Genomic DNA, 18,204 nt, shown 5'->3' with positions numbered 1-18,204 from the left:
AAGGGATTGAAGTGTGGGTGTCTTTTATAATAGTTCAGTGTTTCTCATACTCCACATTATTGTACAATAGCAGATGTTCTCTCATTCCTTTCAGTAAAGGTCATATATGTTGTATCAGTAAGTTTATGAATACTTTCAGGATTGTTTATTCAGTAAAGGCTTTCTTTGCTGTTCAGTTGAAGACACTATTTTGTTTGATAATGTGGAAGCATATTTAGACTTCTGAACCCATCATTGTTTGTTTTATTGTGCAAAAGTACTTTTCAGACTTTTTTTGGTGTCAGAATAAATCCTGGTTTGACTGGACCCAAACAATTTGACAGAGGATGCTTTTTTTATTATCCTGTGTTAAGAAAAAAATATTTTTATTACATTCCTAGCTTTGTCATGCCTTTATGCTTTTGTCAAGATCTAGTAAAATATTGATACTAGTGCAGTAACATCTCTTGCAGTCTTTTCTAATGTGAAGAGCTATGAACTTTCAACATAAATTTACTGCAAGTGTGTGCTTTTTGTTGGAGGTGGAGATGAGAAGGGTTAAAGTGTGAAGTAACGTCAAATAATCAACAGGAACCACTCATACTGCTTCTTAGTCTCTTAAACTATCAAGGCACTTATTTACAGAACATCATTTTTTCCCATCTCCCCTTTTTTCTTATCCCAAAGGGGAAAAACAAAAAGTGGGTCACTTGACATACAGATAGGGGAAATCAAGCTAGTTTGTGAGACTCATTAGAGCGGAATACATAACTCTGTTAGGTGGCTCCAGGAAACACATCAGAAGACAGTCTGGTTGAAAATTAGTCCAAATGTATAGGTATCTTTCCTTTGAAGTCTCACCAGTCCCCTTTTGAGACTCAGCATATGAGTCTGACCTCCCAGTGAGGCTTGGCTACGTTAATGAGAATGTGGTTCTGGACAGCTTACAAAAGATACCTGGCCATTTAAACCTCTGGTGCTAGGAAAAATCCAGCGAAGTGAACTAAATCTGTGTGATACGAAAATTCCTGAAACTATTTTGTTGTTGTTGAAGCAGAAATACTGGAGTTGTGCTACCTGCTCTATAATTCAGGATTTTTATTTTTTTTTTTTTAAGTATGCAGAGCAGTGGAAATATATTAAACCTAAATTTGAGAATTTGTTTAAAAACTAAAGGGTATGCTTTAAGATACAAAAGCAAGAAAACAAATAGAACTAATACTGGGTTTGGTTTTGTTGTTCTGTCAGTCATCATTTTTTGCTTGTTTTGTTTTTTAAATCTTTTGGTTTATGGCTTTTGCCAAGTTTTCATGGTGAAAAGTTCTGACATTACAAAGAAGATTTTGTAGGAGAAAAGTCAAGGTTGTTAACATTATTATTTGTACTTATGTGGGTGATAATAATGAAGATTAACTGTTTATACGACACTGAAGATGTAAATGCTGTGACGAGTACTTCCGTTCATAATGTGCCTGTTAGCAATACCAAAATCTACCATTGGAGGGTTGCAATAGCTATCCCTTACAAGCAACTTAATAGAATTCGTTTGTCTTCTGAAGTCTGAAAATTTGTTTTCATATATACTGTTCTTGTGTTTCAGGTGCAGATATTTGGAAGTTTTAAAACTGGTTTATATTTACCTACGAGGTTAGTAATTTTAGTGTAAATTCCATACAAGTAAAAAGATACCCTCGGGAATCTGTACCCTTGTAGTGATTTACCTGATCTCCTAATACCTGTTACTTGTGTATATACTTGCTGAATTAAGACAGCGTTAAGCTATTAATACTCTGCAAAATGGACAGAAACACAATAATCAGAGCTACTAACAGTAATATGTGTCTATATAGATTTTACAAGAATCAGAAAAAGATAAGAATTGTCAAAAAAGAAAAAGGCTTATTTTGTGATTTGGCTTCGTTAAGTGACTGATAATAATAATAATAAGAGGTTAGTCTTAAAAAGGAAAGCTGGATTTCATCATCTCCACAGTTAAATCAAAATATGTAATGTTACCTTGTTAAAGTTAGCATTGAAGACAAAAGATTGCACATAGTACTGTTTTCATTTGTCGTATTTTGTGAAATCTATACAATAGTCAAGCTCTACCTTTTCAAAATCTAGTCCTAGTTTTCACTAAAAAAGAAAAAAACCTTATTGCCCATTTGTGTCCTCTGTATAGAAAATATAAATATTTTTGACAAAATAGAAATAGAACAAAAGGCTTAAATGGCTACAAGGGATTAACATATTTACATAGTGTAAGTCTGAGGTTAACACTTGAAGTCAGTTCTGTAAATATTCCAAAATATTCTTTAGGAACATGAGGAATTAATATCTACTACTGACTGCAAGTGATACCTGAGTGGTTTCGTCTCCTAATGAAAAGAAAGTATCTGTCAGATCAAGAGAGATACTGTGTGAATTGTTTTAGTCTAAGGAGTTGCAGGAAAGCTGAACTACTCATTTTTTGTTTGGAAGAATAGAAGTAAGGTCTACAAATATACATTGTTTTCACATTTAGCTTTGTGCTTGACCTTTTTTCATAGACTATAGAAGGGCTTGATTGAACTCGTGCTGGTAGTTCAAGAGAGAGATTTCTGTCCACATGAGTGATAGCTATAGTTCTTTACTGTATTTACTTTTTTGAAGCTGATGCAATAACAAAAAAAGTTTACTCTTTTCTGTTTGATTTCATGTACTACTTTTCCTCAGTATCAGTTTCAGCTGAGTTTTTGGTGGAGAACAAATGCGGATATTCTGAAAACAGTACGGGCCTACAGAAAAAAGTTCCTGTGGCAGTACTTTCTCAGAATTTCAAAATAACCAACATCCACGTGTTGGTAATTAATTCAGTGTTGCCTTCCAACAGAGCTCCCCTTTGCCACAGTTTTTTCCCACTCATCAGTGAGTCAATAGTTAATCTAGATTTCAGGTTCTTAGATTCAGAAAGACCTACAGTGTGTTTTTAATTCTGTTACTCTGTTAGAGTTTGTCTGATATTCTTTTACTTAAGCTGATACTGAAGATTTGCATACATGCTTGTTCAGCTGCTGGATCTCTGTGTTATCTTGCAGGTAACACGTATACTTGAGGTGATGAGAGAGCAGCCTTTTCTGTCTTGGTGTGCGTCAGAAAAATGTCTCCCACTGCTAACCGTCAGCAACAGGAGTCGGTTTAACGCTCATTTAGTTTAGGTAAATTAGAAGAGAAGTGTTCAGCACCATTTCCTGCTCTCCAAGCAGGTTTTAAGCATAGTTTTCTGAAACTCACCGAACGCTGCCTGTCCTTGTCAGCTAAATGGTATGCAGCTGAACTGGTGCTGAACTTGCCTGTTGCTGACATGAGTTGTTGGCAGGAGATGTTTTGTCTAAGGCAGATGTGCTTTCTTTGAACACTTTGAGATTGTTAAAGCATCATTATTTGTGAATGAGCAGACCTGTAAAAACTATGCAGGAGGAAAAAAAAAGCATTCCTATATTTGTTGGTGTTTTCTGTTATGTCAGTAATATTTCCCTATTACTGAAGTGGCTGGCTGGTATAACTATAGGGCTGTACACTCGCCTTCATTATGCTCCCAGCCAAGCAGGGGAGATTGAGGAAAGAAGTTGAGGAGCAAAGAGGAATTAAGTTTTCAGTTCCCTCTATATGAACGTCAGTGTGTGTGGGGGGAAGCACAGAGGGACAGAGGCACTTCTTCAAGGAGCTGAGTTAATGAGTGAGGTTAGTTAGAAGATTTGATGTTATTTAACAGCTTGTTGCTTCCTGAAGTCAAAGTTACCGTGTTTTTCTCACTCCTTCCCTGCTCCCCATCAGCTGCTTACCACCTGCCCACTCTGATGCTCTGATCACCCAGAAAACCCCCTTCAAGTTATGAAGAGGCAGGAAATTACCCCCAGAATGCTTTTGGTTTTTTTTTGGGGGGGGGGGTGAGTGGGTGTTGGGTTTCTGCCAGGCAAGCCAATTGATTGGTATGTATATCTGTCCTTGGTAATCTGAAATGTTCTGTATCTCCCCAAGTTTAAGGGCTTATCCCCACCCCTCTCCTAAGACAAAACAAGAATAAATTTCTTGGTTAAGCTATCAGTCCATAAATTTTCTTCTAGTGATGTGCAGATAGTCTGTCTTTTTGGTGTAGTGGTCATTTAATTTGAATATATCTCTTGTTTTCTTTCTGTTTCAGTGATATTGATTTAGTTGTGTTTGGAAAATGGGAGACATTACCTCTTTGGACGCTGGAAGAAGCTCTTAGAAAGCACAATGTAGCAGATGAAAACTCAGTAAAGGTTTTAGATAAAGCAACTGTAAGTTTGGGGAAGGAGGGTGTTTCCTTGTTCTAAGCTAAATTTCCAGTCAAAGAAAGATCTTTCTTAAAAGGATGAATTATCATAAGAGCAGAATATATATATATACATATATATAGATTCAAAACAGAACTTTTTTATTTAGTGCAGGTTTTTTTGCTGACAAAGTAATTGATACTGTCCCAACAGAAGCATTTCTTCTGCTGGGGAATATTTTTGGATTTTTCACACAGCACGTGCTTGCTTTCAAGTGTAGTTATGCTAGTCATGGGGGTGAATTAATGTGATCAGATGATCAGATTTGGAATTTCTGGACTGAGTTAGTACATAAGTAAATGCTATGTATTTGTTGCAAGCAAGCAAACACAACACATTTTCATATATAAGTAATAAGTACAGGCATATATGAACATTTAGGGGTGTTTCTTGTGCAGGATAGGATTAACTCCATTATAACATCCTACCTTTTGCTTATTATAAAACTGTGTTAAGAGTGTTAGGGTTTAAACAGGTGTCTTAACTGATGGCTGTTATTAGTAAAAGAGATAATTTGGAAGCCACACAGATGGAGATGTATTAGAGTGCTCTCAGTACCTTGTGCTTCTTATTTAAAGATAATTTTGATGAGGAATCTGTGTTTTTTCTTAAAAGTATGTCTGTTACAATTTGTCTTTATTTCTTAAGCATTTGTCTCCCTCTGGTGTTTGTTTTTCCCAATAGAACTATGCTTCTGCACCAGAAACTGACTAAAAACAATGCAAAATAAATAACTTGAAGCTGAAGTGTTAAGTTCAGTTAAAACAGAAGAGCAAATTGGAAATAGCATATATGAGTTTAAAAATAAAATCAACATCTATTTGAACAGATTGGCAAGGAGAGTGAGTTTATAACTAGATGGAAGTTCTCCTGTTCTCTTTATCTACTTCCTCTGCAAATTCATAAAATATTTCAGTTTTACTGAAATCATTAATGAAACCAAATGTGTCTTGGGAGTCTGTGTTGACTTAATCTGTCTTTCTTTTGCAGGTACCTATTATTAAATTGACAGATTCCTTCACTGAAGTAAAAGTTGATATCAGCTTTAATGTACAGAATGGGGTTAAAGCAGCCCAGCTCATCAAAGATTTTATCAAGGTTAGGCAACACTATGATAGAGCTATAGAGCTGAATATATGATGAGTTAATTTGATTCTGTTTTACTTTGACTGCATCCTTACTACAGATACACTTTCGCTCTGTTATTTTTTGCTGTTACTATTTTATGAAGTTCCTAGGTTTCCTCTATATTGCCCTAAAAGGCATGTAGGTAGCAAAATGTACAAAGAAAGTATACATGGAGAAGTCAAAATGATACAGTTACTAAGGTAAACACACTAATACTGACTTTGAATGTTCTCTTCTAGCTGTGGCTCCTTGAACATAAATCAGTATCACTTTGCATTCCTGCAGCAAGGAGGAATGATCTTGTTCTAGACTGAATATCTATTGTTCCAGCGTACAAACGGCAATTAAGTAGAATAAGTTAGGTTTAACAAGTTACTGTTCAGGAGTTCACTAACAGCTATCTCGTAGGTACCATTACCAATATTTTTGTTTAATATATAGGATGTATTAAAGTATCCTTATACTCATTTACTTTTCTTCCTCTACTCAGTGCATTGCACACTCATGGTAAATGTCTTACAGTAGAAAATTTTATGTGGATTTTCATGCTTTGTGTAGAGATATGAAGTGCATTTAGTGCATCATTTTAGTGATTTGGTATCACTTTTCTACTACTGAGTGCTTTATTTTGTGTTTGGTTTATTTTTTAAACAAATTAACAGACAGCAGGAAAGTATTTCAACAGTTAGGCAAATAAAAGTTCTTCAGAAAACTCAATAAATCTGAGTAAAGCAAGTACTTTAAATCATCAGGATTATAAATCACGTGCATCTGCCTTGATAATGTCATTGTCACAAGATACCTACCTGGAATTTGATAATTACTTTCAGTTTTTACATCTTGTGTGTTGTCACATTGCCTTGTGATTGACAGGTAATCTGTATTTGTTTTTTCTGCCACAATACAGAGGGTGGTTGCATTTCTGTTATTCTCTGCAAGTTTATTTTTAGTTAAGTCCACCAAGCCCTGCATACTTGCCCAGTTGCCTCTACAGGTACCTTAAAGGAGGCTGTAGCGAGGTGGGGTTGGTCTATTCTCCCACGTGCCTGGTGACAGGACGAGGGGGAATGGGCTAAAGTTGCGCCAGGGGAGGTTTAGGTTGGATGTTAGGAAGAACTTCTTTACTGAAAGGGTTGTTAGGCATTGGAATGGGCTGCCCAGGGAGGTGGTTGAGTCAACATCCTTGGAGGTCTTTAAGAGACGTTTAGTTGTAGAGCTTAGTGATATGGTTTAGTGGAGGATTTATTAGTGTTAGGTCAGAGGTTGGACTGGGTGATCTTGGAGGTCTCTTCCAACCTAGATGATTCTGTGATTTTCTGTACCTACATACTTCTTAGCTTCAAAGTAGGAGGTAGTCTTCTCTTGAGACTAAAGGCATTTGTTTTTCTGGTGCTTAAAAAAAAAGAAAAGAGAGAAGTGCTGGTGTGCTCCTGTTGCCTAGGTTATTTGTAACCCTCTGGAGAGGCTGCTTTGGCTTTGCATCAGGGCGCAGTGAGAGTGGGCTGCGCGCCTGGGGAGGGACGGGGTGCCCCCCTGGGCAGGATCCCTGCCAGCCAAGGGTGCAGCCCGCTGGTGCCTGAAGAGCAGAGTAGGTCTGGTGACGGCACTCAGGGGCAGCTCACAGTCCAGCCAAGCCCGGAGCGAAGAGGTGGAGGCTCAGGAAACCAAGCCAGCAGGTAGGGGCACCATCAGCAAGGGGCTGGGTAGGGCACAGCAGTGGCTCTTGCAGGCACCAAGGGGAACCACTGGGATTAAAAGCAGATTTTGAGCAAAGAAAGCAGGGGACCCCAGCAGGGCTTCTCGCAAGGTGTTTTCTCCTGCAGCTGTATTCCTGGCAGCCCAAGTCAAGGCCACACAGCTGGCCTTGGACACAGGCAGCTGTGCCTGGTGTGGCGGGGGAGAGGTTGCTCGCAGCAGGTAGCATGGACACCCTGATCCACATCTCTTCTCTGACACTATGGGACTTCTCAGCTCTGTGATAATAAGAGGAAAGATGGTGTTGAGCCCCTTTTACCCGTCCCCTGTGAGGAGGGTGTACAGAGTGCAGGTGTAGCCCCAGCCTCCATTGCTGTCCAAAAGGTCCAGGTTCTCCCCACATGCAGCATACTCACCCCCTCAGGGAATCTATGCAGACAAACCTTTTGAAGGGCTGTTACGAACTCCAGGCATCTCAAGTACTCACAGGACAGAAGTCTCAGTTCATTTTGGGATATCACCTTGGATGTAGCAGGCAGTTTCTGTTAAAGTCTTCATTATCTCCACAGTTATTCTTTTGTTTTCCTTCTCATTTGTATTATAAAAGCAAGTGTGTTTACATATTCAAATGAAGTCGCACTGATTTTGTGAGGTAATAGTATTTTTCCATTGTTAATAACTCTAACCAGAGTTGAAGAGGTAAAATAACTGTCTTGATCACAGGCAGAGCACTCAGCTTCTCCTGTTATTAAAAACAAGAAGTCAGAATTCTATCTAGTTTTGAGACTTAAAACAGCTAGCTTCAATATGCTTTTAGTATTAATTGTATATATGCAGTCCTAACACCTTTGTTCTTCTTTTTCAGAAATACCCTGTATTACCCTACCTAGTTTTAGTATTGAAACAGTTCCTGTTGCAGAGGGATCTTAATGAAGTATTCACGGGTGGAATTGGTTCTTACAGTCTTTTTTTAATGGCTGTCAGTTTCCTTCAGGTAAGCTGAATGAATAAATCTATTGCTCTTGGTGCAAAAGGACTCTATGTTAAGGAATTTAGTTTTTAAGCTTAATAACTTAACCTCTCCTGTTTGTGGTTTTGCACACCCTTTTCACTTAAAAGTAGAGGCATCCCACTCGCCTTCTACTCTTCCTTCCATACTGGTACTACCAGTATTAGAAGAGGTGTTTGGAACACCTATTAGTGTATCAATACCAGGCATGTTTGTCATTCATGGTAAAATAACTTGACTACTGTGTAATTTCTCTGGAACAAGCTGCATAGGTTAGTGTTAGATGCAGCTGTCCTTTATAACACTTGTTTTCCAAGTCACGTATCCTGTATGCGCTTTAATGAGTGCAACATAATTTTGTTTGCTTGTTTTAGGTTTTTAAGCTGGTACGAAATAAAAACATTTTACATCTTTCTATTAAATATATGAGAACAAGATACGTAAGCTAAAAATATACTGTTGTGTCTGGGGGAGAAAAATACGGCAGAAACAACAGGTAGTCAAGTTCTGACTTCACCAACCTCATTTTTATTCTTGTACTAAACTTTATCTTATAACTGTGTGTGTATGTGTACATTTGTACTTTTCCAGATTGTAGTTACTTCTAAAGCTGAGCCTTGAACTGGAGATCAGTGTTTGCTCAGTGCTATTGTCAACTGACTGCTGAGCAGCAAAAGAAATGAAGGCAACGGGCATATCTTTGTGAAAGAAACCTGAATCTCTCCCAGTCTTAATTTTGTCTAATTGTGACTAGTGGCATCTCCATTCACGAAAAACAATCTGATATCCAGTCAGGTTCTGTATCAGTTAGAAAACTAGTTCATAATCTCTCAGACTGCATAATTAACAGTAAAGGGAATCATTTAAATAGCTTTGTATGTTAAAGTCTTGTATTTGTATTCCAACCACAGGTTTTTGAAGCTCAGACTGATTCTGGAATACTCTTCTGTGCTTTTTTACACAAACTATGCCGTTGGCACTGGAAGTTCACTTATTGAACTGAAAGTTCGAATACAAAATATATAAATATTAAAAACATTTTAAAAAATCAAATATAAAAGCAGTGATACTTGCCAGCCTTATTGTTAAGAGGTAATGAGTTTATAAAAGTTTTGACTGCATCTTGTTTTAAAGATGCAGAACTGCTTTATTAAGAATAGTTACTAAATTTAGATATGTTTGCTTTATTATGTATTATTTAATATTAGGCATGGTTGCTTTGAAATAGAAAAGGATATAAAGGTAAACAAAAGAGAACTTGCAGGCACTTGAAATCTTAAGGAAATTATTTTTTTCCTCTCTTCTTAATAGCTGCATCCCAGAGAAGATGCCTGCATGCCCAATGCCAACTATGGTGTTCTTTTAATAGAGTTCTTTGAATTATATGGACGTCACTTCAATTATCTGAAGACTGGAATCCGAATAAAGGATGGTGGCTCTTACGTTGCCAAGGATGAAGTGCAAAAAAGTATGCTGGATGGCTATAGACCATCAATGCTGTATATTGAAGATCCGTTACAGCCAGGTATCCTCGTAAACCAAAAAGTCAATAAGTTTTGCTGTATCAACTAAGAAAAAGGTTAAGGGAATGCTTAATTCAAAGGAGTTAAACCAAAGAATAGTGCAGTGACCACGAAAAATCAAACAAACATCTCGTGTATGTCTGTGAACACAAGATAGATTCCAAATACCATGGTAATTTTCTTTTAAGATATTGCTAGCAAAAATTACTGTGTTACCCAAGAGCATGCCTATATTACAGTCAGGAGGTGGGGTATAAGAAGGCATGCCAAACAACTTTGCTGTCCTCTAGAGTGGTGATGACACTCTGTACGCTGATGCTGCAGCAGCACAAGCCTGAGTATGGGCTAGATATACGGGTATATACGTCTGCTCCCTTCCAGCCTTGTGCCTGCCAGTACCACAGTTGCACCTTTTACTGTATGTATGTGCTTATGTCCACCCTCCTCTTTGATTCTATAAAGTCATGTAAACACATAGTAATTTCCTTCTGTAGCCTTACTCTTATGTTAAGGTTGATTGTTGACATGAATAGGCAGATCCTGGAATGGTGAATCAAGTGCTGCTCTTAGCAAAGAGTTAACATACTTCCAACCTAAAAAATGTCACCCGGGATAGTATTTGTAATATATGCAGTATATGGTTAATATTTTTCTTCACATATTGAATTTTTACACACAGAATTTCCTTTTTGGACTTCCATATATGTAAATATCTATAGGTTTTCTAAACTCATATATTTAGGCTTCACTAATACTCTTGTATTCTAAAAGAAGTTACTGTAGTGAGATGGGACTTAAGGACAATTTTTAAAACAATGTAATTGTCCCACGTCTGAAAGGAGATAAATGTATGAAACTGAAACCATGATTATTTATATTTTTATTTTAAGGTAATGATGTTGGGAGGAGTTCATACGGTGCCATGCAAGTGAAACAGGCCTTTGATTATGCCTATGTTGTTTTGAGCCATGCAGTTTCCCCAATAGCTAAATATTATCCCAACAACGAAACTGAAAGGTAAATTTTTGAGTCTAAATCTCAGACATTAATTGCTTGTATTTTGGGTACCTAAAATAATTGTGTGGGGTATTTCTCTTTTTTTCTTTTCCTGGTTTACAGTATATTAGGTAGAATAATTAGAGTAACACAAGAAGTGGCCACGTACAGAGACTGGATATCAAAACAGTGGGGAATGCAAAGTAGGACCGAGTCTTCATGTAATGGTAAGATTTGTCAAAGCTTGGCTGGTGGTGGGAAACTTCCTGCATATTTTGATTATGTAAATTTTTTGCTGCTTTTGCTCCACGTGTATGCACCTTAATATGAATTTACTTCATTAGCGAAGAGGTGATGAACTTTCTTTTGTTTTCACCCATAAAATTTAGTTTTGTACAAGAATAAAAAGGCTTTCCCACAACATCTTTGTTCTGCTGTTGATGAATTTGTTCAGCATAGAGTCTGTACAGTCTGTAACGCATGCTGGCTTGCAAAGGAAGCTTTTGAAAAACTTCAAATTTAAATTACATGTGTTGTTACTGTTGCATTTCCTTTGCCCTTAAAATGTGGACAAGATTTTAAAAAGGATCGCTAGGGATGCTAGTTTAAACCTAAATCCTTGCCTTGTGTTGGTATTTTATTTCTTTTTAAAGTATTTGAAGTCTGTCTGTCTACAGAAGCAGTATTTAAGCCAGGACTGGCCATAGAAGTGGAATAAGTCTTAAAAGAAGAGAAATACTAAAATACCAGTCACAATTTTTATTACTTACAAATGGAAATACACAAAATCTATCCAGAGAACTTGCTGGAAACATCCTTTAAAATCATCTTTATTTTCATTGCCTGTCTTCTGACCCCACCCACAAGTTGCTAGCCTGTTTTGGTGTAGGTGTATCTGCTGGCTGGAAATTTTCAAATTAAAATTAATTTTAACACTCTACAGTTTGTTTTAGAATGTTAGGTATTAGAAGTCTTCTCCTGCTAGATACTGATCAGAGAAGATGACAGATGTACCCCATCTTCAGGCTAGGTTGGGTTTTTGTTTGCTTTTAAAGCTTTTGTTAGTGATTTCCCCCCGCTGTCCCTGTAAATACAATATGTTTCTGGCCGTTTTTGTTTTATCAATCTGTAGACTTCTATGGCACTGCTGTACCATTTGGCAACGGCAGTTAACCACCATTCATTCCTGCAAGCTCTGTAGCAATACTTAGCTATCTATTGTGACATATATGTTAAATTGTATATAAATAAAGCTAGTGGTGTGATAAACATATATTACATAAATCTGTCAGAAAGTCAATTCAATACAAGTTGACAAAAAAGCTTTTTCTGCGAGTACTAGTTACTAGGAAAGAAGCAGAAGTGACTCCAAGGTGCCTTATGTGAGACAAAACAGTCAGTTTAAAAATAAAAAAACCTAAGGTAGGAGGGTAATGATGGCATTACAGTGCTCATCTTGCAGGTTTAGTTTAGATTTAAGTTCTGATTCTTTCTATTTGTTAAGATAGAAGATAGTGAGATAGAAGTGTTCTGTACCTTTATGTTTTCAGTTTAGGGTATCATACAAACATACGATGAGAATTATTTAGAGTTCTTATGACCCTGGCAACTCCAGTAGAAGACAACTGGGAGTTGCAGAATTTTGGGCTCATAGGAAGTGTATTTAAACCTGTATCTTTGAGAGCTGTTTTAAGCATGTCATAAAACAATCTTACTTAAACAGCACATCTGAGCTCCATTACTACTTTCTTCCATGCCTTATTTCTAACTTCCATCTTGAACTGTGTGTAATGCTTGATGGTTTTCATAATGTAGAATCAAGGGTCTTGTCAGGAAACCACCGAGGCCTCTGCAGAGTATTTGCTTGCTGCACCCACTACATAAAAACACATGTACAATGTGCTTGTAGGTAATGGATGTATGTATGTGCACAGGTGTCTGTACATGTCCTGCGGGGTATAATAGATACATGGTACCTAAATGGGTGTGTATATTGGGAGGGAAAAAAATAGAGCAACATAAACTTTGTCAGTTAATGTGTGGTGATGCTTCTGTTTCATTTTTAATAGGTAATGGAGTAACCTTGATAGTAGATAATCAGCAGCTGGACAAATGCAACAATAATCTTGCTGAAGAAAATGAAGCACTGGGAAAACCTAGAAATAAAACTTCAGAAACACTTAGTAAACATTCTTCAAATTCTTCATCAGGTCCCTTATCATCGTCATCATCTACACTGTCCAGTTCTAGTGATGTAGTAAGTACTGGAGATTGTCTGCATTTTGCTTTTTCCAATTTATTTTTCTTTACTTATATTGCTGCAAAAAGCTCAGAATCCTAGTTAATTATTTCATCCAGAATCCTAACTTGCATAAGATGTTACTTCTTATGCAATTTCTACACATGTAAATTGTAGTGTGTTTTTTAACACAAAACATGTAGGAAAGTGAATACAGTAGATGTAAAGCTTCATAGCCCTTGTTTCTGTGGGAAAACTGTATTTAAAAAAAGACTGTTATTCCTAAACCATATGCTTCAAAAGTAATACAAAATGCCTTATTTAAAAAAAAATAAAAATGCTTGAATGGGAATTCTGTTTAAAAAATAAATAAATAAAATAAAAGATAAAGCCCCAAATCAGAATCATTTACCAATACATTTTTAAAACAGTTTGTTGACTCAGTAAGAATTCTGGATTGCAAGTTTTAATATTTAATAAACGCCTTTCAAGTTTTGCCCATTGCTAGCTTTAATTTTAAGGGAAAACTCACTCACTTTATAGAAAGACTCACGTATTCTTAAGAAAAACTCACTAATACTTTAAATTTTCCTGAAGGATTCTGATGGAACACCTTGCAAAACCTCTAAACAATTGAGTTGTCGTCAGTCTACGACAAACAGAGTGGGGTCACAAGAAGTGTCACTGGAATCCTCCCAGTCAAGTGGGAAAACACAAAATAGCCAAACAGCCAATACATCCAGCAACACGAACAAATCTCAGGTTTGTGAAATGTTTAAAAGCAACAACTGTGTAGATTATTGGAATATTACACATGCCCTCCATGGAAAGATAGTTTGTTCTGGAAAGAAAACAGCGTGCTTTTCTCTTCCCCTTTGCCCTACTAGAAAACTTTGAGCACTGAGTGTATCTAAAAGTTACCTGGTTCTCTGTTTAGATTAGAGAGGTGAACTTATAATGGTGCTTTTCCTAGCCTTAAACAGACTAAACTGGAGTGACTTTGTTTGGGGAAATCTAGATTTGCCAGAAGTACACACTTGTGTTGTACAAGTTTCCTTTATGCAAAAATCATGTTGGTCTAGTCTTAACTGCTGAATTTGAGATCTAATGAGATTTGCATGCACTTTAACAAACAGCAAAAATGTACGTTTAAACTATGACTGGCTGTTGATCCTTGTTGAAATATCTTTTAATAAGGAAGATGGAGATACTCGCTGACAGGAAATTCCCTCTAATTTCCCCTTAAATTCAATGTCTTTATGATGAGACCTACCAAAGTTTATATACTAGAGGGTTTCTCATGTTGAGAATACTTGTGTGACGACTAAGTAATCTGGAAATGCTATATGCCTCTATGCACAATATACCTCTGGATAGATGCAGTTTACATTTTTACACTTCTTCAGAATTTATTTTTCATTCATTAAAAAAGTCCTAGTCTGGAATCTTCTGGAGTAATATTCCTGAAAAGTAATTCTGAAGACTTGCTGGTTCCTGTTTGCTGGTTATCTCTAGCTAGTAACAAGGAAGTTTAAAAAACAAAACAGGCCTTGGATATATACCACTAAATTCTGTTGCTGGAATGTGAATATGCACAATCTGACATAACGTGCCATCTGCAAAAAGATGTGATATGAAATTAGTCTTGGTCTTAAAAGAGTGTTGTCTTAATTGGGCAGGGAAGATAGATTTGAGCAATCTTCATCTCTTCTTGGATTATGGGCTTCTGTTTCTGTAAAATACTTTTTTGATGGCTGTGCAGTGGATGAGATAAGAGTCCTATCATTTTCAAAATTCCAAGTGCTATATACTCTTCACTCTCTTCATTTCCATGGCTTTGGGTCTAGAGATGAGCATTTTTTTGCAGCCAACAAAATGAAAAATATGTGGTTCTGTGCTGCTGCCTAAGCAATGGCCTAGCTTCTTTTGCTATGTCAGGTTGTGTTAACACTGCTGTGAGTTATTAACGTCCTTGTTATCTGGAAATGGGGTTGTGTAATTGCCACACTTTCTTCTTACACTGACTTACCAGGCTCTCTTTATTTTGCAGCATGGATCTGCACGGTTATTTCGCTCTTCCAACAAAGGCTTCCAAGGTCCAGCAAACTCAAGCCACGGTACCTCAGTCACAAACAAACAACATCAAGGCAGCAAATCACACCATCAGTACTTCCATGGCAAAAAGAGGAAACACAAGAGGGATGCAACCCTTTCAGACCTTTGTAGATAGTTGCCTATTTTATGACTGTTCTTCTGTGTGCAATGATCTCATGCTACAGGATAGTTTGATAGTGACTCCTTGGATCTCTTCCGGAGCTTCAGACTGTTCAGACATTGATTAGCAACTGCATTTTTTTTTCCCAGCTCGCCACGGAACGGATCATGAAGATTGATCACTGAAAAAAAAAAAAAAAGAAAAAAAAAGAAAAAAAGGAAAAAAAAAAGAAAAAAATTAAAAAAGAGAAAAAATAAAAAAATAAGGAAAAAGGCTGCTCATTTGATAAGTCATATGCTACAACAGGGTCATTTAGGATATAAAAGCTTGAATGTAAAATAAATGTATTTCCCATCAGCTCATGCTGACCTGTAGGGGTAGTACTCAGTGTGTCTAGGGGGTGGTAACAAACAAATAAAAAATAGGAAAAAAGGCAAAAAATTGTATTTTGAGGGAAACCCAGCCTTTAAAGGTGAAAGTAATTTGTGCATGATTTTTTTTTATTATTTTTGCATATACTTACCATTTTATTGTGTATATATAGATGACCATATAGGAAAACTGACATTTGTAATAGTGGATTTGTTAATACTTTTTACATAACATTACTGTTTAAATTGTAAACATAAATTTTTCTCAGGATTAGTTTGGAAAATAATCTGAATTGTCATCTTAACATCCATATAAAGAGACATTACTAGTTATATTGCTCAGAATTTCTTTTCTTGGCATTTCAAAGATTTAATAGAACATTTGATCTGCAAAAGCTGTTCCTCTGAAAGAAAGGTTTATAGTGGCAAATGAAATTTTTTCATTTGTGTAAAGTGTAGATGTACTTCGTGTAGACACTGAGCTTGTCATCTTGAAGAAGTAACCTTCACCTTGTTTTCTAGAGTGCCATCATTTCAGGCAATGGGGTTTTATAGTTGCACCTTCTTTCTCTTCCTTGCCTTAGTGGTCCCCCCTCTTTTTTTTCTTTTTTCCTTTTTTTTTTTTTGTTTTTCCACTTTGGGGGGGTTTGTTTGGTTGGTGTTGATGATTCTTTTTCTCCCCCCTCCTCCTCCCCAGTTTAAAAAACAAAACCAAAACAACTCAGTTTGTTACAGACGTTTGCATTCCTGGGCTGCTTAAATCCCATGCCTCTTTGTTTGTGCCTTCCCTCCCATTTCCAGGTCTGTTTTTTTTCTTTTATATTTATGCTAATTCCTGTAGGAGATGATAACTGTTGAAGCTTTAAGTAAATTTTACAATTAAAGTATTTTTTCTCACTCCCCTCTAAGGCATTTTTATATTTACACTTAATAATTAAAAACAAACAAAAAACCTTCAAATAATGAAATATATTTTATATTGCCTTAAAGACCCAAACCTTTCATATCTCATAGTATTTCTTCATTGATCTAGTTATCACTTCATTTAAACTCCGCTTTGTCTGGTTCAGTCACATTTTAAGCCTAGGCTGCAGTAAGCTTGATGCCATGAATGCGAATCAAATGTGTAACTACAGGCATAGTTTGGAAAAGGGGTTGGGACACTTCAATGGTAAAATGTTAAGTGTCATTTACTTTCACATATTTCTTTAAAGAGGAAAGTCTGTACTTAGCATATGTGGCTGTATTTAATGCAGCTGTTCTGGAGATGATGCTTTTATAAAAAGTACTATTAGCTTTTAGAAACTTTTTTTTATATACATTTGCAGAATTCTACAGACCAACCTGACCTTTACTGGGCACTAATGAGTGCAATGATTTTAAAAGTAAAATAATGCTAAAATAAGACCAGAACTGGTGTCATCACTTAAATTAATAAACATTTTCAATGTGTTAAAGTGTTTTACTTCAAAAAGGAAAATATATATATATATTCCAAAAATGTTGAAAGTCATAACAGTTACTCAAACACTAAGCTTAAGTGATGTTAATTTGACAATATTTTTTTAAATTTTTAGATTCATATTTTAATTTGAGAATTTTATCAACACGATGTTGAGCTTTTGTTCATAGAAACTAGTAAAAGTTATACCACATTATGCATAATCACAGTATTTATTTTGTTTTAGATTATTGTGAATGTGTAGACTTAAGTTCACCGCTTAGGGAACAATTATTTATAAATTATATTAATCCAGTATTGTTAGCTGCTATTAGCAAAACTGTTCCAAAACTTAATACTTGCAAAGATCTGTATCGCATTTACCACACTGAAGTGTTTTTAAAAGAATCACCCTCATTGTTGAAAGCAAATGTACTCTTAGGGTGCAGATATTAGTGTTCCAATAAGCATGTGATAATTTTAAGGTGGTGGTAGCGGGAAGATAATCTTGATTCCATTGGGAATCTTAGGTTTGCCTCAATTTATGGTTTTCATAAATTTAATGGAAAATAGCTTTTCCTGGACTGCTCAAGTTTCTTTTTGGTAAACAGTATCTTTCTAAAAGAAGAAAAAAAAAAAAAAGCATGAAGGAAGAATTGAGGTATTTTACATTGCCTCAAATGACCAGCATTGTATTCATAAAATACTGTATATCTTGCAAATCTTTATTTAAACAGAACAGTTGAACTGTTCGTTTTTCAATCTGAAGTAAAATACTTTCAAGACCTTTTAGTTTGCCTGCTCATTTGTCTTGTACATTTCATCTCTGTATTTGACTCAAGTCTAATTCCTTTTTGAGTTTCAATACTTTTGTGAAGATTTTGTGAATATATGACAAATAAATGTTTAATCTAACTACTGTAGTTTATCACCATTCTTGACACTTACCCTGTTTTTCCCTTCGCAGTACTGGAAGGAACAGAATGAACAGAATAGTCAGACCTCTTTGTAACTTTTGTAGTATCTGGGTGCTTCTTGCTGGGCGCCTCTACCTTCTGTTCAAGTAGGGCTGGTCTGTGGAGCTGAAGCAGAACCTGTGTTTCTGAGAATGAGAGAAGTAATATATATGTATATTTTTAAGTATTATTTTTCTCTAGCTTTCCTCTGCAGCATACATAGGAAACTTGTGCAGAGGTTGGTTTACTTTGGGCTCCAAACTTGTGTTGCATCTAGTGCTGTAGCTGCAGTGCAGCTGTTGTTCAGAAGTG

At 36.2% G+C, this 18,204-nt stretch overlaps 1 protein-coding gene across 1 annotated transcript in view; it reads left to right on the top strand.

The window, feature by feature from the left end:
• TENT4B (terminal nucleotidyltransferase 4B) overlaps positions 1–17,851 on the top strand; it is a 41,908-nt gene extending 24,057 nt beyond the window's left edge. Inside the window, exons 3-12 of the mRNA XM_067004586.1 lie at positions 1,580–1,626; positions 4,163–4,283; positions 5,310–5,417; positions 8,008–8,136; positions 9,463–9,676; positions 10,565–10,691; positions 10,794–10,897; positions 12,740–12,927; positions 13,507–13,671; positions 14,960–17,851. Of these exons, the coding sequence (XP_066860687.1) occupies positions 1,580–1,626; positions 4,163–4,283; positions 5,310–5,417; positions 8,008–8,136; positions 9,463–9,676; positions 10,565–10,691; positions 10,794–10,897; positions 12,740–12,927; positions 13,507–13,671; positions 14,960–15,139 (1,383 nt within the window). The 3' untranslated portion in view covers positions 15,140–17,851. The remainder of the gene's footprint in view (positions 1–1,579; positions 1,627–4,162; positions 4,284–5,309; positions 5,418–8,007; positions 8,137–9,462; positions 9,677–10,564; positions 10,692–10,793; positions 10,898–12,739; positions 12,928–13,506; positions 13,672–14,959) is intronic.
• Positions 17,852–18,204: the final 353 nt, after the last annotated feature.

This window comes from Anser cygnoides, chromosome 12 (assembly GCF_040182565.1).
Source record: "Anser cygnoides isolate HZ-2024a breed goose chromosome 12, Taihu_goose_T2T_genome, whole genome shotgun sequence".
Lineage (NCBI taxonomy): Eukaryota > Metazoa > Chordata > Aves > Anseriformes > Anatidae > Anser > Anser cygnoides.
This window is presented reverse-complemented; position numbering and strand designations above follow the sequence as displayed.